The 23551-nt window shown below is 40.1% G+C and overlaps 1 protein-coding gene across 1 annotated transcript in view; it reads right to left on the minus strand.

The window, feature by feature from the left end:
- The window catches only part of LOC122807249 (protein FAM169B-like), a 446649-nt gene that overhangs the window by 254699 nt on the left and 168399 nt on the right, over positions 1 to 23551 (minus strand). The window contains exon 3 of the mRNA XM_044078338.1: positions 4546 to 4631. Within this exon, the coding sequence (XP_043934273.1) occupies positions 4546 to 4631 (86 nt within the window). The remainder of the gene's footprint in view (positions 1 to 4545; positions 4632 to 23551) is intronic.

A 23551-nucleotide genomic window follows, 5' to 3' on the forward strand; every position in this document is an offset into this window, starting at 1 on the left:
GTGCATATGCACTGAAATCCACGGTATACACTGAAAAAAAACTGAAAAATAAGTATTTTTTACACCAGTACTGCACTTTATTAACTGCATTTAATTGAATTACTGTTTTATTTTTGTGTTTGCCCCTAAGTCCAGCTAGCCCACTTCCTTCCAATATACCACATTCAGAACAATCCTGCCACAATGCACAGGCAGTTTCCCATCATTTCTCCTGCCAGCTTGATTGATATGGGGATCTTGAGGCAATGTAGCAATTGCATCATATATACTGACAACCATTTATACCTAAAGCAAACTAACACATTACATGTGAGAGATACAAATATACTGTTAAATTGGGGTCAATTTTCTCCCTTAAAATCAAACTCGACATCAAACAAGTTGTCAACACATATGCTTCACCTCTTATGCAAACCTCACTTCTCATACAAAATAAGGTCACGACACACAAACCCACATACATGGAGGTACTCACTAAAAGCCTACCAAAAGAACATAGACCTCCCAAGCGCACACTACCCAGACTCACCAATAAGCAAAAAGAAACCACTACACATATCACCATACACAACTGTGTCTCAACAAATAAGCTCCTAAGGCAAAACACAAACATCTTGGTCACAGGCGACTCCACAGTGAGACACACAGATGCCCCCCTCACCAGGTTGGACAAGGTTAAGGTCATGGTCTGCTGCCATCAAGTGCTACGATCTGACAAATTACACATGCACTCAAGTCACTCAACAAGTACCGTTATGACCGTGTCATAGTCCATGCTGGAGTGAATGACTTAAGACATCCCTCTCTGGACTATATGAAGGGAGACATGATGTAATTCTGATTATATTCCCTAGACAGGTATGTCCTCAGCCCTAAGATTTATCCTACCCTCACCTAGAATGATGCCACAATATAAACAAAAATGACTGACTTCAACAATTGGCTCAGCTCCTGGTGTCAGTCCAGGTGCAGCCAGTATCTGTCATCCTGGAAGGATATGGTAGACAGACCTTGTTGCTTTGCTAGAGATGGTCTGCACCTATCTCCCCTAAGCTTTCAGATAATGGCAAAGGACATTGCCTTCCCCACAGTGCCTTTTTAGGCACTGTCAAAACAGCAAATTTTCCAATGTAACAAAATCTAATTGAGACAAACTCAGGGTTGTGCTAGGATTTTAAACACAGAACTGCACTCCCTGGAAGAACTGGTTTAGAGGATGCTAACATCTGTGTGGTTAACGAGACATGGTTCAAGGCCACTGAGAGTACCCCAGCTGCACAAGGCTATAATGCCTTCCACACATTCAGGCCTTAAAATGAGCATGAAGGAACTAAAGGTGGAGGTGTACCCATCTTCATTAAAACTAAATAGACTTCGAGACTGGTCAAACAGCATGGCTCTCTTGAACTACCATATCCAATTAACTAACCAGGATGGTACCATACCACATCACTGTTCGCTATAGATCCCCCACCACGAACAAGGATAAACACACCATCCACCTTGATTTACTGGAATCCCTCATCATACATCCCAATACCATAGTCATGGGAGATTTCAACTATCCTTCCATAGACTGGGGATATACACGAGCAAAAACATGCTTGTCCAGAGGTTCCTGGACTTTGTTAACACAAATGCTCTGGAACAGATAGTCTACACCCCCACTAGGGGTTCTAATGATCTGGACATAGTATTCACCAAAATGGGGGTCACTGTACTCCCCTATGCATGGAAACCCTTCCTGGTTAGGTCAGACCACAAATCAGTCTCATTTGATATAACTACTGGAACTGATGCCTTCACATGAACAAATATTATAAAAAAACTTTATCAACGCTAACTACAGCCTACTAACCTGTGGTATAAAAAGCTTCATACCACCCATAATCACAGTCATCAATGATTACTATGCAAAAATGTACACAAATGCCCTGTATTAACACTTAAGTGACTGCATAAACTCTGCTTTACCTGACCGGATCAAAACCACGTCTTCCTGCAAAAACAAGCCATTGTGGTGGACTTCAAGTATTAACAGATTATATAACAAGATGAAGAAACCGTTGTCCCAACGCAGTAGGGATATCACTCTGCAGAGGAAGAGTTCCCTCTTAAGCCTAAATAAGAAAATCAGAAATCTTGTAAAGTCTTCTAAAGCAAATTACGAAACTAAAATCACATCTCCAGCCAAGGATAATCATAAGGAATTCTTTAACTACATCCGAAATCTAAAAGGGAATGCCCAGCTATGTGAAGAACTGGTAGTAGATGGGATTACTCATACTACACTGGAAGAAATCGACAGCCTGCTAGCTGACAGATTCATTGCAAACTTCACCCACCTACCATATCCTAAAGTATACATGACAACAGCCCTCTGTCTAGTATCTCTAGAAAACAGGTCATCTCTACGCTCATTAAGGCCAAAAACACAGCCTCAGTGGGACCAGATAATATCCCACACTGTTTACTAAACAATCTAAAACAAGACCGAGCAGACCCATTTGGCATTCCCTTTAATCATAGCTTGAGAAATAGCTATGTTCCTGCAGAATGGAGAACAGCAACAGTAATCCCCATGCACAAAGGGGAACCATCAACTGACCCTGGGAACTACAGACCCATAAGTCTGACTAGCCTCATCTGTAAGGCCATGGAAAGAATAATTATGGACCTTATTAACAAGAACATAGGCAACTTCCAAATGCTGGACCCAACCCAGTCTGGCTTCGTTAAGGGTAGATCATGCTTATTAAACCTGGTAGAGTTCTTTGAGAATGTCACCAAAGCCATGGATGGAGGTAAGACAGTGCAGAAAACCTATTTCAACCTTGCCAAGGCTTTTGACACAATTCCCCACTCTGGCATCATTGAGAAACTCTCCCAGATAGGGATTAACCCTTATGTTACTAGACGGGTAGCCAATTGACTCACTGACAGAACACACTCTGTCAAAATTGATGACTCCACCTCCACCAGTAGACCCATCACCAGTGGAGTACAACAGGGATCTGTACTGGGCCCCTTACAGTTTGGCATCTATTTCTCAGAACTCTAAGCCAAAGTAGATGGCCTTTGTCTCACCAAGTTCGCTGATGATTGCAAACTGGGAGCAATCACCGAGTCCACTAATGATGTCAACATATTACAAGAAGGGCTAACACAAACTAATGACTGGTGCCAAAGACATGGTCTAAAACTAAATGCAAAAAAAAAATGCATTATTATTCCCTTTGACAAAATGGAATTCCCTACAAATTACAATATTGACAGCACCTCCCTGAGTTCCAACCCAGTGGTGTTAGACTTGGAAACACAGGTTGATAGCAGTCTGAACTTTGACCAACAAGTTTCCACAGTGAAAGGAAAGCTTTTTACGCAACGCAACTCATAAGAAAAAGCATAGCATCCAGGTCAAAGGATGTTAGAACTCCACTGTACTCAACTCTCATCAGATCACTAATAGAATATAATGCACCCTTTTGCATGTACCTCACCAGACAATGGCAGCAGCTGGAGAGACCTCAGGAGTTTTTCACTAAGAAAATACAGGGATTGCAAACCATGACCAAGGTGGACAGGCTGAAAGCCCTGTCACTTTCCTCTGCATTTTATAGGCTGCTGAGATGTGACTTGTGCCTGGCCTATAGCACAATCTCCAACCCTGCCCTAATGGAAATGCTACACATCCACAAGTCAAATGGCACAACAGCCACTCGCTCTAGGGATCTCAACCTAGCTTGTGAGAGTAACAGAACATTCTGGAGAGACACATATGGCTCCCAGAGACTGCCACTTCTCTGGAACAGACTTCCTATTCACAAAAAACAGAGCTTCTCACTGAACCTACTCAAATACAACATAGATAACTGGATGGGAGACCGCACATTTACCCCTGGGATGGCACCCATGCTCCTTATGAACAGGGATAGCCAGTGTTGATCACAGACACACTCTGTTCATAAACTCATTCTGCAAACTACCCAAAAAGAACAAATGGGGATACTTGGGATTAACATGGTTAGTCTTGTAAAGGTTACTAGATAGCCTAGTAACCTCCTACAAACCTATGAACAAACCAAGAGAAGATAAGATCAATGTACACATTTCTTTATGCCAGTGATGTGAATGGCTAGTCACTGTAGGATAGCATGCCCAAGAGATTCAAGTACTGCCGGAAATTCTTTCAAAGGTGGGACCACTTAATGGGGAACAAAGTACATTAAGGGAAAACCTGTTATGTAAGAGATGTCTGAAAATAATGATTATCACAAATTATTACCATAGCATTTCATTACTTGGCAGAATAAAACAAATGACAGTTAATAGGAGTCCTATTTAACAAGCCTGTTGCTCAACTATGAGATTCTTCTTTTCTCACAAAAAAAAGAAAAAAAAACTTTGAAAATTCATCTCTCTCTCTCACTCTCTAAATATATACACATAGACACACACACACACACACACACACACACACACACACACACACACATATGCATGTAACAACTATGAAAAACACGAAGAAAATGTTTCTGTACTCACTTGTACCAGCCCATGTCTGGAACTATCAGAAGTCTTCAAAACATCTTCCACTGACCACCAAGATTTATTTAGGTATAGTGCCAAAACTGAAATCATTAGAAAAAGAAGCAGCAGGAAAAGAAGTTAAACTGGTAACATAAAGCAAAACTGCAAAAATTATCTAAAACAAGAAATATTTCTTCCATTTATAGTGCCACTACTTCGAGTGCCAGGTGTCATTTAGACAAATCTGTGTACACTTCAAATATTTCTTTTGAACAAAAGCTGACATCTCCTACACAGCTTCAGAAATCTTACTTTTGTACTGTTTAATTTACACAATGTAAGTTCTCTACTTCATTAATTATATCGGGGTCCATTGCTTTCACCTTGTCAGTTTGTTTAACTAAAGTAACCTCCAACAAAGTAACTGCCTTCTGAATGCAATATCACGTTTATTCCTCAAGCAACAAACTGCAAGATTACAACACAGGATTATCTCTTCAAATAGGGATAAGTTTAGTAAAATGAGGCAAGAGATGATATAAATTAAAAATAATGCAGATTTGTGTAATATTAATAGTGCTTGGGCAATAATGTTATGCAGTGTATAAAATTCAGTTAAGTATTAGCAGTTATCCAATGACAGAATTTTCTGCAAATGTTATTAATAACAGGTTAAGCACACAAAACAAATTCTTGGCTGTAATTTAGTCACATGCATCAGCTAAATAATTTCTTTGGGTTAAGACAATTAGGATTTTGCTTTCAAAGTTTTTTTTTCTAAATGTATTCATTCATTTACCCTGTAAGGGTATTGCGGCCCTCCTTTCACCCATGACTGGGATCACAAGAGCAAGGGTAAATCGAATACACATACAAATATATATATATATATATATATATATATATATATATATATATACACATATATCAACACTTTACAATAGCCAATCAATCTGCAAGTTTTGGGAATCAGGGGAAGAACTTGCAAACTGTATAAATACAGTAACCAGAGTCAAGACTGAACCCTAGTCTCTGAAACTGTGCAACAGAAGTTGTCATCTGTTAGTTAAAAAAAAAAATTCAGATTCAACAAATCAGGACTTCTGCATTATGAAACTGCTGAGATTTCCTCTTCTAATATACTCATTTCAGAACAATTCTGAATTCTATCCTGCTCCCATGCATGGTGGCACAGATGTTTTTAGCTAGTTGTTTGTCTTTCGGCTTTTTCCCGGTAAGGGGTCGCCACAGTGAAACTCCGGTCCGCTAATGATTGCCAGTAGATTTTTTACGAAACGCCGAGGTGCCAGCTCGACGCCCAACCTTCAACAAAGGCACGTCCATTTACACACGCATGTCTTTCGAACGCTACCCAACCATGGGGAGGACATGCAGACTCCACACAGAAGGCACTCCCAAGCCACGCTAAGAATCGAACGGGAGAACCTCTTGCTGTGAGGTAACAATGCTACCGCTGTACCACCATGGCATATAGACATTTTTAGCTAGTATGAGATGTAATTTTTAGCTAGTATGAGATGTAATTTCCACAACAAAGCTAAAAGGACAAATGCAGCTGCTGCCCCACTCAAGACAATCTGCATGGATTAAGCATGCATAACATGGAAGACAGACAAACAAAAAACCACAAGCATATACAGAATTATGTGCTTATATAAATTGCTAGAAAATCCAATCTGAAGATGATGGATGGAGAGGCCACCAAAACAACAGAGTGGGACAACTGAGTGGTAATAAGCATTCACTGCAGAATGTAGGACAATAGATACGGTCAGAATGTATCCACTACATCTGATTCTGGAGGACTTCCTTAGTGGTAACTGTTGGAAAGAATCTCGAACTTTAAGAAATAAATACTCCCTAGAGATTAGACAAAGGACAAAAGGCAATGTCTCCATAGGTTATATCCCAAAGCACTCGGTGGAAAATGAGGAAATTCTCATAAAATCAAGTAATAATGCTTGGTGATGCTATGACCTGACATCCAAGAAGCTGAAAAACAAATTTCTGAAACAAGCAAGCAAGCAGTGAAAGTAACCATGCTTAAGGATGAGTGGCTCATGACTGAAGCATTTCCTTGTGGGTGAATTTCCAGCTGGTGCTACGCAGCAATGCAGTTTGCAATCTACTTGGAAATACTGTAGTCCCCCCAAAAAGTCAGGATCACCTGTAGACAGGCTGACTGACGTGGCATAGGAAACCTCTGCACCTAGACAGAGAACGTGTTTCACTTATCAAAATACATCTGACAAGTGGAAGGCTTCCTCCTAGCTTCAATCACAACTGTGACCCCTGCAGAAAGGTCTGGTATAAGCAAGGTATCTAAATGAAAACCTGAAGTGGACCCGATAGTCACCTCAACCATACAGAATGGTAGAAGGAACTAATTCACTTATGTGGGAAATAAGTTGATCTCTGGGGAGTCATAATTCTGGAGAATGCTAAACATACAGGGTTTCCAAAGCCACATCTGAAGGACAAGGATGAAACTGTAGCACAAGAATTCTGGCTTTGCATTTACTTTAACCCAAGATGTGAATGGCTGTCAGAGCACTGCCTCAAGCTATGGCCTACTGCCACTCACACATCGCCTCTCTGCACAGAGTGAGGGGGAGAAATGATATCCCTCTGTTCATGTACAGTACTGCAGACTAGTTGCCTAACTAAAGCAAGAAGGCTCTGGTCTCGTCTTCCCCTCTTGAGTTTTAGATGTCAAACACCACCTAAACTATCAGCTATTTTATGTGTTAATGAGCAGTGAAATTTCTATGAACAAGGATTACCAGATGAGCTCACCCAAACATTAAAGAATCATTCATTTTCAGGACTTGTGATAAGTTCTGCTGCAAAAAAGGAAGATCACCATTATGGTTATAGGCTTGAGAGTCCACTATTCCTGACTTAGGTGATGAGACTAACAGGGTAATTATAGGCCCATTAGCCGTACCACCCCTATATGCAAAGCCATAGAACATAATATTGCAAACCTCATATGTGCAGACACAGGCAAGTAAAATGATCTAGAACGCCAGTCTGTTTTTTGAAAGGCAGATCTTATTGTCTGAATCTAGTAAGCTTCTTTGGAAAGGTTACACACTGTGGGCAGTGGTCACTCTATGCACATTGCTTATCTGTGCCTGTATAAGGACTTTTGCACTATGTTCCATGCTGATATTATTGAAATTTTAGTCAAAATGAAATCCAAAAGATTCCACATTGTGAGAGTTGCCGATACCCTCTTCAAATATGATACTGTCATTGGCACTTTCTCACCTATTTATTGCTCTCTATGACTAGCCTTTCTATCATAATACATCTTATAGGCCTGCACTCTGTTTTCCAAATTACTGTGTGCAAAGGTTTCTTTTAAGTGCTCTCTTAAATAGGTCACATAATCATGGGTAGTCGTTGCAGGTGCCAGACTTGCATCACCTGCAGTCTACATAAAATGCAAAGGCAGCACCATTCTCTTCTAGTCGTTATTTCAACAGGTAAGGTACCAGTGAATTTACTGGGAGTGGCATGGACGGCCATTAGTATTAAGGATAAGTCAACATCCCAGCCTTTTCCTGTGGAGATGACGTATTTTTTTTTTAAATATGGATGATGGTTTGGTTTGCTGTCTCCACCTGGTCTGACAACTCCAGATGATAGGACACATACAGCTTCCTTTGCATTCACAAAAAATGTCCTTCTATTTTCTATTACTTCACTAATGAAGTGCATTTTTTGTCAGACTCTACCTCCATGGATAACTCCCAGTGACTATGCACATAGTTGATTAGCAGCAAGGCAATTGTTTCTCTAGTGCTACTAGGGGTAGGTAAGCACTCAATCCATTCTGTAAATTAAAAAGGACTGTTAGTAAGTAATGATTGCCTGTAGAAGGCCTAGTTACTGGGCCAGTCAAATTAATTTGGATATCAGAACAAGACATTGTAATTCCTCTTGCCTGAAGGGGTACTCTGAAGCTAGAATAACCGGTCCAGAATTTGCATCATGGTATACATCACTGCCAATACTTAGTAACATCTCTACACATGTAAGGCTAGTAAATTACTTCCTTCAGTTTCTCAGAAATTTTTCTGCCTCTTCTAAGGACTCCTGTTGGCTCATTATTTGCATGCTTTAGCATGATCCCTACAGTTCTCCAAAGGTACTATGTGAGGTGTCCCCCTTTCTTAACATGAGATGATATTTTAACAGAAATCTGTTTTTTTTTCTTTTTTTTTTAATGCATGGGCTTAACATCACGGTCAGCCTGTAAACATCCCTTTCAGCATGCTCATTTGCACTGGGATCCTGAATGAAATGATACAGCTTCCCTACAGTCTTATCCTACTGCATTTTAACCAATCCAAAATCAGGAATGTCCCTATCTAAGTGCAAAACAAAACATGCTCCTGTTCGTATTTTTTTTTCTTTTTTTTTTTCTGATGGATATCGACATCTACACCTTCCTTGTACTTAAGTACCAGGTTTTACCTTCTAAGGCACCTTCCTCAGAGCATCATCAAGGTTATTTCCAGCTGTGTGTGCTCCTTGTATTTTTATGGGGCCTTTAACCTTTTTCCAGTACACTGCTAAGTCACAATCGTGCACTAACTAATCTGTCATTGGGATTAGTTCAGCATAAATAACTTTTTTTTTCCTTCAGCGTTGAGAATGTCATTATACCTTCCAGTCAGAAAAATGAGTAAAGAAGTGATATCTAGTGCAATCAAACTTGGTACATATTACAATGTCCTGAAAATTGAACTGGACTACTGTTTATGCATCTACACATACACTTGCTAATTTAGCATAATGATTAGTTTTGTGCCTAAGACGATGCTTGACAAGAGGGCATGGTTTATCTTTGTTCCACACTACCCCCACACCACAATACCTGTTTCAATCCTGACTAAAACAGCAGCCATCAACATATCCTATAGGAAAGTCTATGCACACATTTTCATCATAATGCGAGCATCTGGTTTGCTACATAGCAAAGTCTAATGCTGAGTCCTGCTGAGGAAATTGCTCAGCTTCTTCAGACTTTATGCGGTCATGTATTTGCAGATCTGTCAGTCCTTAGGCAATCTGGCTCTTTTTTGTTTTTGGCAAATTATGGATCCACAAGCCAGTGCATTTCTTTGTGCCGGTCTCAAGCCCGGATAAATGGGGAGGGTTGCATCAGGAAGGGCATCCGGTGTAAAACTTTGCCAGATCATTCATGCGGACAGCAGTAAATATTTACATACTGGATCGGTCGAGGCCCAGGTTAACAACAACTGCCACCAGTACTGTTAGCCAACAGGGTGCTGGCAGAAACTGGGCTACTGTTGTCCAAAGGAGGAGAAGAGGGGGAAGGCATGGCCGAAGGCAGGATGAGAGGAGAAAGGCTAGGATTGTGGTAGTGAGGGTCGGAAGTTTGAATGTTGGCAATATGAATGGTATAGGGAGAGAGCTAGCCGATATAATGGACAGAAGGAAGGTTGGTATATTGCATGTGCAAGAGACCAGATGGAAGGGGGGTAAGGCTAGGTGTATCGGAGGGGGGTTCAAATTGTTTTATCATGGTGTGGATGGGAGGAGAAATGGCATAGGAGTTATCCTGAAGGAACAGTATGCTAAGAGTGTTTTGGAGGTAAAAAGAGTGTCGGATAGAGGGATGTTTATGAAGCTGGAAATTGATGGTGTAATGATAAATGTTGTTAGTGCATATGCTCCACAAGTTGGGTGTGCGATGGATGAGAAAGAAAAATTTTGGAGTGAGTTGGATGAAGTGGTGATGACTGTACCCAAGGGTGAGAGGGTGGTGATTGGAGCAGATTTTAATGGGCATGTTGGTGAAGGGAACAGTGGGGATGAGGAAGTGATGGGTAGGTAGGTGTTAAGCAAAGGAATGCAGAAGGTCAGATGGTAGTGGATTTTGCGAAAAAGATGGACATGGCTGTGGTGAATATGTATTTTAACAAGAGGGAGGAGCATAGGGTGACATACAAGAGTGGAGGAAGATGCACACAGGTGGATTATATCTTATGTAGGAGAGCCAGTTTGAAGGAGATTGTAGACTGTAAAGTGGTGACCGGGGAAAGTGTAGTTAGGCAGCATAGGATGGTGGTTTGTAGGATGACGTTGGTGATCAAGAAGAGGGAGAGGAGTGTAACGGCAGCACCAAGGATCAAATGGTGGAAATTGAAAAAGGGTAGTTGTGAGGTGGAGTTCAGGGAAGAGTTAAGACAGGCACTGGGTGGCAGTGAAGAGTTACCAAATAGCTGGGTAACTACAGCAGAGCTAGTAAGGGAGACAACTAGAAAGGTGCTTGGTATGACATCTGGACAGAGGAAGGACGACAAGGAGACATGGTGGTGGAATGAGGAAGTACAGGACAGTATACAGAGAAAGAGGTTGGCAAAGAAGTAGGATTGTCAGAGAGATGAAGAAAGTAGACAGGAGTATAAGGAGATGAGGTGCATGGCAAAAAGAGAGGTGGTGAAGGCTAAGGATAAGGCATATGAAGAGTTGTATGAAAGGTTGGACACTAAGGAGGGAGAAAAGGACCTGTACCAATTGGCTAGACAGAGGGACCGAGCTAGTAAAGATGTGCAGCAGGTAAGGGTGATAAAGGATAATGAGGGAAACATACTCACAAGTGAGGAGAGTGTGTTGAGCAGATGGAAAGAGTACTTTGAGGGGCTGATGAATGAAGAGAATGAGAAGGACAGAAGGTTGGATGATGTGGGGATAGTGAATCATGAAGTGCAGTGGATTAGCAAGGAGGAAGTAAGGTTAGCTATGAAGACGATGAAGAATGGAAAGGATGTTGGTCCAAATGACATACCTGTGGAAGCATGGAGGAGTTTAGGTGAAATGGCAGTGGAGTTTCTAACCAGACTGTTTAATGAAATCTTGGAAAGTGAGAGAATGCCTGAGGAATGGAGAAAAAGTGTTTTGGTACAGATTTTTAAGAATAAGGTTGATGCGCAGAGCTGCACTAACTACAGAGGGATTAAACTGATCAGTCACAGCATGAAGTTATGGGAAAGAGTAGTGGAAGCTAGGTTAAGAAGGTACGTGATGATTAGTGATCAGCAGTATGGTTTCATGCCAGGAAAGAGCACTACAGATGCCATGTTTGCTCTGAGAGTGTTGATGGAGAAGTACAGAGAAGGTCAGAAGGAGTTGCATTGTGTTTTTGTAGACTTAAGAGAAAGCATATGACAGGGTGCCTAGGGAGGAGTTGTGGTATTGTATGACGAAGTTGGGAGTGTCAGAGAAGTATGTAAGAGTGGTACAGGATATGTACAAGGGTAGTGTGACAGTGGTGAGGTCTGTGGTGGGAATGATGGATGCGTTTAAGGTGGAGGTGGGATTACAAGGAGGATCAGCTCTGAGCCCTTTCTTATTTGCAATGGTGATGGACAGGTTGACAGACGAGATCAGACAGGAGTCCCTGTGGACTATGATGTTTGCAGATGACATTGTGATCTGTAGTGAGAGTAAGGAACAGGTGGAGGAGATCCTGGAGAGATGGAGATATGCTCTAGAGAGAAGAGAAATGAAGGTCAGCAGGACTAAGACAGAATATATGTGTGTGAATGAGAGGGAGGATAGAGGAATGATGAGGATGCAAGGAGTAGAGGTGAGGAAGGTGGATGAGTTTAAATACTTGGGATCAATAGTTCAGAGTGATGGTGAGTGTGGAAGAGAGGTGAAGAAGAGAGTACAGGCAGGATGGAGTGGGTAGAGGAGTGTCAGGAGTGATTTGTGACAGATGAGTACCAGTAAGAGTGAAAGGGAAGGTCTACAAGAGGGTAGTGAGACCAGCTATGTTATATGGGTTGGAGACAGTGGCACTGACAAAAAGGCAGGAGTTAGAGCTAGATGTGACGAGGGTGGACAGGATTAGGAATAGGTATATTAGAGGGTCAGCCCAGGTTGGAAGGTTTGGAGACAAAACCAGAGAGGCAAGATTACACTGGTATGGACATGTGCTGAGGAGGGATGCTGAGTATATTGGGAAAAAGACGCTAAGGATGAAGCTACCAGGTAACAGGAAAAGAGGAAGGCCTAAGATAAGGTTTATGGATATGGTGAAAGAGGACATGCAGGTGGTTGGTGTGACAGAGCAAGATACAGAGGGCAGGAAGAAATGGAAACAGATGATCTGCTGTGGTGACCCCCTAAAGGGAACAGCCGAAAGAAGATGATGAAACTTCCAAAGTTTGCACTTGGAGGGCTAAAGTCCATGCCACAATTTGGCTACTAGACATATTATATCCCTTAAATTCTGGCTTTCCAGAAGGGTAATATGCTGATGTTGCATCTGTACCACAGCCTCTTTGCATAAGTATAGTTTCTGAATGTCTGTATGGCCCATACAATAGAAAAGAGAGCCTTCTCACACTCTGAAAACTTTCTTTTCCTCATTTAGTGTCTTGCTAGCATAAGCTATGACACAGTGATCAGAATCATGTTTTTAATATAGGACAGACTGATGATACCATCAGTATACTTTGATGCCGAATAGAACTCTGCATCCATCTATGGATATGCCAGGCATGGGGACTGATTCAAGTTATCCTCTAAACCTTGCATGGTTCTTTACTGCTCTTCCCCACAAACCCAGGGTTCTGACTTTTTCAGCAGCTTGGTGAGGGAATATGCTACCTTAGCATAGTCCTAAACAAACAGCCAAGACTAAATGCATATACCTATAAAGCTTTTTAGCTCCCTAAGTGTTTTGGGAGGGTTGATACATTAGATAGCCTCTGTATTGCTGTTCTGAGTGCATAGCCCATGTGGTCCAATTTCATACCCTGGATAGTTGACCTTGTTTCTGAACCACTGTCCACTTGTGAGGGACAACTTGTCTGCAGCATTCTTTAGCTCATAGGTTCATAGGTGAGTACTAGGTTAGCTGCCCAAGTGGGCAATTTTAAACCTAGCCAATTTCCCTGAAAAATGAGAATGAAATCTGTACCTTGTGTCTATGAAATTTGTAAAATGCTTGTGTTTAAAATGAATCCACAGTGTGCCCTACTGGAAGAGAACAGAAATGTATGTGCACTATCATAACTGTTTAAATGTAATATATTTTAACAGTGGAAACTGGAATACAGGAGGTTATCTTCAGAAAAATAACTGAAATTAAATTACTTTATAGCTAGGCCATAAAAGATGGTATCTTTCAGTTTTCAGTGCAGCAAGAGACACAATGTCTGTACTAGGAAACTTTCTGTATTGTATTTAGGGTGAACTAATTACTAGTCTTGAAAGCATAAAGGAATGCAATTGTTTTATGACTTCCAGCATCTGCCAGAGATCTGAGGGGAAGCTTTTGTGTGTATATCTTTACAGGTAGATGCTAAATACTGCCAACGTTAGCAATGGGTGTTTTGGCCTGGGGACCAGAAGTCAGATGACAAGAAGTGATGTCATTCTGCAAGCTATCCCAACAGTAATATTTGAGATATTATTTTGAGAAATCTCTTAGTGAGACAGAGCATTCTGCATTCTGTCTTGGACCTGACAAAAACAAGAAAAAACATTCACCATATCTGTCTTGATCTAATAGTAAGTTACTAGGAAATAGTAATTCTCTTAGATACAGTCAGGAATATAGTAAAGCTTAGTTTAGATATTTTTTTATTTATTTGAGACTGTCCTGTAATGTTGTTTTAAATATTTCCTACGGTTTTGAACTCTGACGTCTCTGTGAATATATATTTAGTACTGTCTTGTTCTTTTATTATTTATTATTAAATATATTGAAATCTTTCATTATGGCTGACCCATGTAGAGATATTTAAGTTTTGAGAATACTTGCATATTTATTTGGTGACACTGTATAGTTCACTCCTAATAGCCATTTGTATTAATATCAATATTACAAGTAAGATTGGACACCCTTTGTTAAGGGCTCTAAAGTAGGTGATAGGGAGTGACCGGTGGCAGTAATAACTACCTTATAGTCTGGGCATAATGGGGCATAGCTAGTAAACCTGTGCCAGCCTTTCCTATGTGTGCATGTGTGTGTAAATCAAACCTCAGAGTGTGAGTGTCAGGTACTTTTGCAGGGACATGAAGCACTGGTTGGACAGAGAGGGTGCTGGAGGTCTTGGCTTAGGCACTCAGCTGAGCTCTCAACTCTATAACTGTGCCAGTGGGTAGTCTTATTAGGGATCTAACCAGCCCCAGACTGACTGTGATCTCTGTGTGCTATTAAGGGAAACTACACTTGATGCAAAGAGCTGCATCTTGAAATACTGTGTGTGTACCTGTCATCCTCTCAGTGAATGTCCCCCACTGTTGCCAGTTGTGAGGACTGAGGCTCCTTGATTACTGGTCCATTAGAGGGTCATCACACCAAACACCAACCCCTGATTTAACACATGGGTTAACTCATGTTTTGCTTCAGCAAAATGCTCCTCAAAAGTGTTACCTTTTATTAGAATACTATCCACATAAATCAGATTATTTCTATTTTCTGTATCAAGCATGGCCTTGTGCAGGAAAACGCTAAAATTGGCAGGAGAGGTCAGTTTTCCAAAAGGATGCCTATTCCAGGTGTAATGTTTTTTTCTAACTGTAAAAAAACAGTTTTCACTGGTCTTGAGGATGGACTTTCAGTGTCCAGAATACATTTGAGGTGTTCATTGCTATGTATTATTTTGCATCCCTAACCCTAGCCAAGCTTTGGTCAGGATATATCATGGGCCAATGAGATAACAGTACCTGCTAATTTTGTTTTCTGTAGTCTAAAGTGAACATCCACTTACCTGTGGGTTAAGGAATAGGCCAAATGCAAGAGCTGTTACAGAGTTTATCTGCCTTATAATTCTTTTCTCAGTCAGGGTATCTAGAATCTCCTGGATATGTCCATAATATGATAGTGGGATCCTGTACTGAAGTACATACCCTAGGACTTACTAGACACCTAAGCAACATGAAGGTCAGTTATCCCACAATAATAAACATCATTTGCAAACACATCTGCAAACTGACTAAACATTGCATGCACTCCTTCCTTTTGTTTTTCTTTCTCACAACTGCATGCCCGAATAGTCTACTCAACTTGACTCTGGAAGTCTGGGAATTGAAAATTGTTACCAAGCTGCAATTTTTCTTCTGTCATGTCAGAACATTTTCAATATCAGTTGTGCACACTTCCCTAAGCTGTTACAACATTTTTCAAACTTAGCTGTGCACACTTTCTTATGCCATCTCATATTTTTCTCACTACATGAGAAAGCTCAAAGTAAAAAAAAAAATAGTTTCACATGAACATACTTCTTTTTAGAAATGGGACAGATTTCCTGCAGTAAGATTAAACCATTTGGCAGTGATCATGTTTATCTCCTAAATTCATCTTCTTGCATGACACTTTCTGGTAACTTACCAATAAAAGAGACAGCTAATTTCAAATCATAGAAAGACACCCCTGTCATTGTAACTAGCTCAAAGTAAGCTTCTACAGCAATGGGGTTTGCTGTTGGGTTATGCACCAAAGCAAGCATTAATCTACAGCTGGTGTTGCAATAAGGTGCGGAGTGTATTTTATGTTTATTAATATTAGCCCTTAAGAAGAATTTTCTGATATTGGCTGGAATTTCTGTAGCAGTTTCGGCTGCAAGTTAGCATATGTGGAGCATGGTCTGACCTGAGAGCTTGTGGAGTTACACTCAGAAGTACTGGATCCCCCTTGTATGTGACCACAAAATGTTAATGATCACACACACACAGGTGCACCAAGATATCTAGCCCTACTGTCAAGGTGTATTTAGGCCCCTTCCCACCTCTACAAGGTGCTGCAATGTTTTTCCCCTATCCTGAGATCTAAAGCACAAATTTACAAATGCCTATACCCTCTAAATGTCCATCACAATTTGGAATACCTCGTAGCAACTCGTGACTTTTTAATGAATCTCGGATCAGTCCTTTGTCGCTTTAGCATTCTATAACATGGTTCACTCATAAGACACTTCTCATATCCCAAGCATAAAACAGATTTAAGCAACTAAAAATTGTCTGCCTTAAATGATGCATGCGTCACTGCCCTCTGATCACATTTTGCAAAGAATTGATTTGTGACCTAGTGAACTTTCTTTTCCATTTATCACATGGGAGGTAAGGGTGTTCATCATATAGTACTGCTGTGTCAGAGTCTGCATTACTTTCTGAGATAACGGAGATTACTTCTTTAGTAAAGAATGTCAGGCATCTGCCATTTATTCAGATTTTGATATATCCTCCCTTGAAAACCACACACCATGTGTCCTCTGTCTCCATGGGATCAGACCCCCAGTTTAGAAGCACCAACTGAGCTGGTCATCAGACCTTACAAAACTCACTTTAATCATAGCATTACATTTATTACACACAGCACAATTGTGCTTGCTTATGAACTTTTAAGCTCTTTCTAAAGGGAATGGACATATTCACTGGTGACGGACCCTATGAAAATAGTCAGTTATAAGCCTATGAAATCAACTCCTGGCTTACTAGTGACATGATGGCTCACTTTCATTTTTCCAAACGTGAACTTTAGATATACCCCCCCCCCCCATTGCCTATAATGTGCAGATCATAAAGTAGGATTTTCAGTCTTTTTGAATCTTTTAATGCTCTGCTAAGCTTATTATAGTTACCCCTTGAGATTAGAGTTACTTCAGCTCCTGAGTCTATTAAAGCCACATGCTTTAAGCTTTTTTTCTACATTTACCTCAAAGTAGAACTTATCTACAATTCGTCTGGGGATAAAGTTGCCCAAATAGAATTTGTTTTGTCCTTTTCTTTGTAACACAGAAGTATCAACTCTACGGTCAGTAGAAGTTTTAGGTTTTTCCAGTGAGGGGTCATCCTTGGGGACTGTTTTTCCTGTTATCTGTACTGTGCATATTTCTTTCTAATCAGTAATCACATCAGCATCATTTACTGTGGAAACTGGGGAGGAGATAAAAGAAACTAGTCACTTTATATTGGAAGCACTGTTGTCAGTGGGGTGGCTAGGATTGCTGGGTGCCCCAGACTTAGGATAAGGGAAATAGGAAGCAGTGATGATTGCTGGTTCCAGAAATTTTGGAACAACGACTTCAGTTCTACTACCTGTTCCCTTACCTGTCTGACCCCATCCTCTAATCTTACTTCTTCCTTCATCCCTTCCCTGACAAGAGAATTAGGTCTGCTTCTGAGCTGGGCCTGTTATAGTTTTTGCACCCCTGTAGTATTTCCAGCCAGGGCGACATCTTTATCACCCTTCAAATATTATGTCATTTTGTCTACCTTGACCCTGTCTTCTGTACAACTGTGCCTGGCTTAAATATAACTGTGAGAAGGAGTAAGACTCTGGAGGTCTGGGCTGTAGAGGTAACTCCACTAGTGGTGGTGGACTAGGAAGCAGTTTCTGAGCTGTAGGAGAAATGCCACTAGCATGTGCTTGAACATAGGTATTAGCCTGTTCAAGCTGTTTATCTTAACCTGATTTGCTGCCTTTCAAATGAGACAGTTCACTTCCCCCCATGTTAAGGGTATCAGCAATATTGACATCTGATATCTCAGCATGGGTAGCAGGTATTCTTTCCCCTCTTTTTGGTGGAAGGGTTTCATACCCCTTAGCAAATTCTGAGATACTGATTGCCTTGTTTACAATCCATTGCACAGTTTGAGTTTTTTAAGCTTTAGGGATATCTATGTCATAATGTGAAAAGGTAAACCGTAGAAGTATGCACCCTGAAAATCATTACTTTCTGTATTTGTAAAATCATCAGCAACAAAATATACATCCTTTAACTGTTTATAGAATTCTTGCAGATTTTGGTGCATGCCACATTTCACTACATGGTCTGCTTGTTCTTTCCTACCATGACACCTTTCAAGTTCCCTTTTTAAAAGCTTATACAAGCACTGTGGCTCATTCTTACTTTCTGTGGATACTACAGCCCCATTTGGGATGTATCTTACAAGACACCTGCAACAGCTGTAAAGGCCACAGAAGTACCTCACCAAGAGGATTACTGGCCTCCAACATATGCCCTATGCAGTCTGACTGAAGAAACTCCAGCTGTACTCGGTTGCATACCACTTACTCAGAGGTGATCTCTGCCTGACATACAAGGCCATGTCCAACCCAGAATTGATGGACATGCTCCACCTTAAAAAAAAAAAAAAAAAAAAAAAAAAAATCCCTAAGAGCCACACGTTCTAGGGATCTAAACCTCACCACAATGATAAACAGGACATGCTGGGGGGATAGATTTCTGTCCCAGAGACTCCCCATGCTTTGGAACAGGATTCCAATCTACATTAGGCAGAGCCCCTCAATAACACTCTTTAAGAGAAACCTTGATGAGTGGATGGGAAACAGAAAATTTACCCCGGGGATCACTGCAGTGACTCTGCTGGACAGAGGCACAGGGGATTAATGGCTCTGCTGGACCAAGGCACAGGGAACTAATCTAAGGAGGTGGCGAAAGCCAACACATTCTGGCTAGGCTTATAGATGCCCTCGGGCAGATAGCCTAGTACTTACCTATGAACATATGAACAGTTGGAGCTTCTTATTCTGGCTTCAAGTTCTACCTTTATCATTTCCATCTGCTGTGTTACATGCCTTAGGTTTTATCTCTGTGCTTTAAATTTAGGCTGGCAATTCTTTAAGCAATCCATATTATTATGTACACCTCTTAAAATATGTGCCTTTCTAATCAGGCAAGATTCCAAACCTCTGAACCATCCTAGTTTCATGTCTCTATGGTGACAAACTCTTACATTTTTCACCCTGGTGTCTGATCTGTATTTCTAAGTCATGAACTTTTGCAGACCTAAGATTAGTTTACTTGGCATACCTTTCTTTTTTATTTTTGTCCCATTCTGTAGTGGTTGTATGGTGAAAAAGAAACTCAGATTTAATTCTGATACCAATACCTGCTGTATTTTGCAGCTGAAGGGACCAATATGAAATGAGTTCAGAGTCCCTTGTGAAAATGCATGCAGACTGCTGGTCTGCATTTGCTTCACTAATCTCCACAGTTTACTGAAGTGTTAGCCATATTATCTAAAAACTTGACAGCAGCAATAACAGAATTTAAAGTAAAACTAATGCAGTATTCTAGCAAACAACCCAATTTTGTAGCTATGTTCAATTCTTTTTAGGTCTTTTTAAGCTTGCTCCATGTTTAGTTCTTATTATTCCGCCAAAAATAAAAATAAGATTTCTTATCAGCACTTATGCATTTGTTGGTAAGTGAAAGTAAGTTGACTCAACACTTATTTATACTCTTTCCAAACCAGTTGCTCTAGGTTCTAATCAAACTAAGATTCAAACAGCTAACATGTACCATGCTGGATTTGTATAAAAATAACTAAATGACTGTGTAGGAATTAATCAAAAAGTGTTGTACAGCAGTAGTACGTCAGAAAAAATCACCTACATCAGTTCAATGTAGCTCAGTCATTAACATCAAATATCCCCAGTAAATCTAAAACAAAAACATAATTTTTTCACACTTAAATTCCTAAGTCCTCAATGAGTACTGGAAAATAGATCTGATGTCTGTATTCACTCTCTGGGATCCAGAAAACTGAAGATAATTCCTTGTACACCAATGCTGGTTCCTCTGTGGGGAAAAGTTCAATTCAATTACAGGTTGACTTGGTTGAATACCTTTCTGGCAAACCTCATTTTAATAACTGCAAATGGGTCTGGCTTTGTGAATAGCCAGGTTTGTAACATAAGCAAGATTCAATATCACAGTTTTATTTTCTTTATCAGACAGTGTAGCTACAGAATCATCCAGTAAAGCTCTTTCAGAACCTGTCTACAGCTGAGTAAACTGGTCACCTCATAAGACCAAGTAATGGGTTTTACGTATTAAAGATGAAAGAACAATATATAAAAATGAATATCTGACTAGTGCCTGAATGGTTGTTACCAGAAAGCTTTGTACTTTTTTTATTAATAAATAACTTGGTGTTTTTAATTCAGAGTTGTTTTGTTCAGTTGTTGGTTTTCTGGCTTGTTCTCCATTACATATACTTTGTTTTTTACTGAATGACTTAGTTTCCCTATAGTATATGTTTATGCAAAAACAGGGGGGATGGTTTTAGAATTCCTTTATTCTGTTTCTGCCATGGAGTAATTGCAGTTGTGTACATAATTATTTTTCTTCAGTGTCAGCCTTTGAAACAGCTTGTTTATCTCTCTCCCCAGTTTAGTGTTTTTCAACAAAAAGTTGGTCTGATAGAGAAGATGGGGTACTGGCTTTGCATACATTAAGCCTTCTTCCACATCCCGTAATACACTACCCAGTTGACAACTTAATTCCATAGAGCAGGACAGTGTTTAATTTACATATAAGTTTAAAGTCCATTCCATGCAAGGGGGTCTGCATGCCTTTTGTTGAGCTGCAATGTCCAGGAGATTATGGTATCTTTATTTTTTCTAAGACAAGTCTCAGATTGTATGGATTCATGTACTCTGCTTTTCAGTGTTTTTGCAACATGCTGACACATCATATATATGGAGAACAGTAAGGTTAATACACAGCAACACCTGAAATCAGAAAATGCAATCAAATACACAGTAAAAGTGGCACTATGCAAGCAATGCACAATAGTATACATAACGGCATTAACAATAATAGCAAATATAGTAAAATAATGTTAATAATAACCACAACTATCAATATTAGCAATGTAATTTTCTGACAAAGGTTTTTTTTCTACAGCAGCTTTATAAGTGCAAATCTATTTATTGCTTCAGGGGGTGCCTTAAGACATACCTCTTTCACAGCATTCTAGTGCACTTTGTAATTACTACTTACCTGTATAATCTCTCAGGTTACTGAGTCCATCTGGTTATCTGTTAGATTGTTTAAGTACTGTAACATTTCTAGTTTTATAGGCTCATAATTATAGTATGACTGATTGAATGACTCACAGCTCCAGATGAGAAACCACCTTGTCCACCCTGTCCAAAGTACTAGATTCCTGATTGAGCAGAAAAGTGGAAAGGTTGTAATCTCTTCATTCTAAACACCTAAACTGGGCCAGAGCGATTACATAATAGTCTTAAGAAAAAGCTTGTTCAATACAGTCAATGTCTTGTAGAAGGCATCTGCTTTCATGGAAGCTGAATCAGGATGTTTCCAGATTGCAAATATGACATCTTCTAGAACAGGGTCTATAAGAAGGATGACAAATAGTACCTCATCCTTCTCACACAAACACTGTTCATGAAGTTCTGGGCACAAGGCAGAGGGACTACATGCCAATCCATAATTAACATTTTGATCCTAAGCATCTTTCCAAAGGTAGGGGGCATCTGGATGGAAGTTACCAAAAGAAGAGTTCTCATTATCTTTGTCCGTCTCAAGAGACAAGGACTTCCAGGTTCTCAGAGTGGGCTGTTAAGAAAAGTGTCTTGAAGACATGGGGAGAGAAAGACCTCAACTATCTCTAGCAACCCGGGCCTACTTATATGAGGCGATGAGTGTGTGACAGGCAGTGTTACTTGAGTTAACTGGTAGGCACACGAGCTTGATATGTTTATTTTGTAGATGTACATTAAGTAACAACATACCACATTAATGAAACTTTGTGTTTGCTACTAAGGAAACCTAAAGAATGGGGGATGCTTGTTACGTCCAAACCTACATAAGATAATGGTTTTGGAGAAAAGTGCTACTTGGTTTAACTGACAGGTTTGTAGATATCACCATTGTATTAACATTTGATTTGATGCTTTGTGTATTTGGATAAAACCCATTAGAAATTATCATAAACGCTGAAAGGCCATTAAGCAGCATCAATGTTTATGACAGTCACAGGTAATGGAACACTGGTGATAGGGAGAATGCAAACCAGTGATATCACATGAAACATTTCCACATCCAAACAATGCAGAATGACCAATAAGAGTCTCCTCAAACAAAGTCAGATAGTCCTGCATAATCGAGACAGGAGTGTTGGACATAGACTTATTGATCCTGAGTGCAACTATCTACCCTTCAGTGGAAGACTGAGACATTTTTCCATGAGAGATGCCAGGGTGACGCCATGATCTAAGTGCTCAAATATGGATAGGTCTGGACAGACACCCAAGTATGCAGTGTTTAAGGTGATTGTGGGATGTGTATGTCCCATGTTCCTCTAATAACTGATAATGATGGTTGTACGCTTGACACCTCACTAGTCAAAGAGAAACCTGCAACTCACAAGGAACTCAGGGCAACATCATAGACAGTCTTTGTAAGAGATGATTTTGCCCAATATCAGGCATCCAATTCCATTATTTTCTTCTGTCAGTTTAAAAAAAGACACAAAAATGAGGGAGAGGCAGTCCTAATTTATGCATTGGGCATCCTCGATAGTTGTGACTTTAAAGGATTTGATGAAGACTGCAGGTTGCTCCCTTCATCTGTGGGAGGCAAGTTTAAATCACCGGCACTTCTGGCTACAGTTTGCATCAAGATATTTTCTCAGGTAATAAAGGCAGTCATGCCATACACAAACAGCATGAAATAATAGAATATATTAATGCCAAACTACAGACTGCACATGTTATATGGTACACATTCCTTCTAGAAACGGGCTGAATAAACACCTTATGGAGTCTGAGGCACATCCACAGTGTCTCTGATGTTTTATGAGTATTCTGACATACATACAGATGAAACATTGTACCAGAAGTGTGATATATACACTTTCAAAAGAGAATAAATACTTTTAAAGAAAATATGTTTATTTTCAATATTTTTGAGTTCAGAAGTATAATTAATTTACAGTTAGAATAATGCTACATCTGCAACTACTGAGAATTATCTTGCTGAATGGCAGTTTAGCATTAGACTGAAAGCTCTGGATCCATACAATTATTTATTCCTCTTTGCAAGAACAGCCAAGAAGTGTAAAAAGGTACACCATGATATACTTCTGCATGTTATTAGGGAAGAAGCCTTGAATGTATTCAGCTGATCATTTTGCTGCTTTCTACTGTTTTTGCACCCTAGTGTCT

This window comes from Protopterus annectens, chromosome 7.part0 (genome assembly GCF_019279795.1).
Source record: "Protopterus annectens isolate FY-2018-M chromosome 7.part0, PAN1.0, whole genome shotgun sequence".
Classification (NCBI taxonomy): Eukaryota; Metazoa; Chordata; order Ceratodontiformes; family Protopteridae; genus Protopterus; species Protopterus annectens.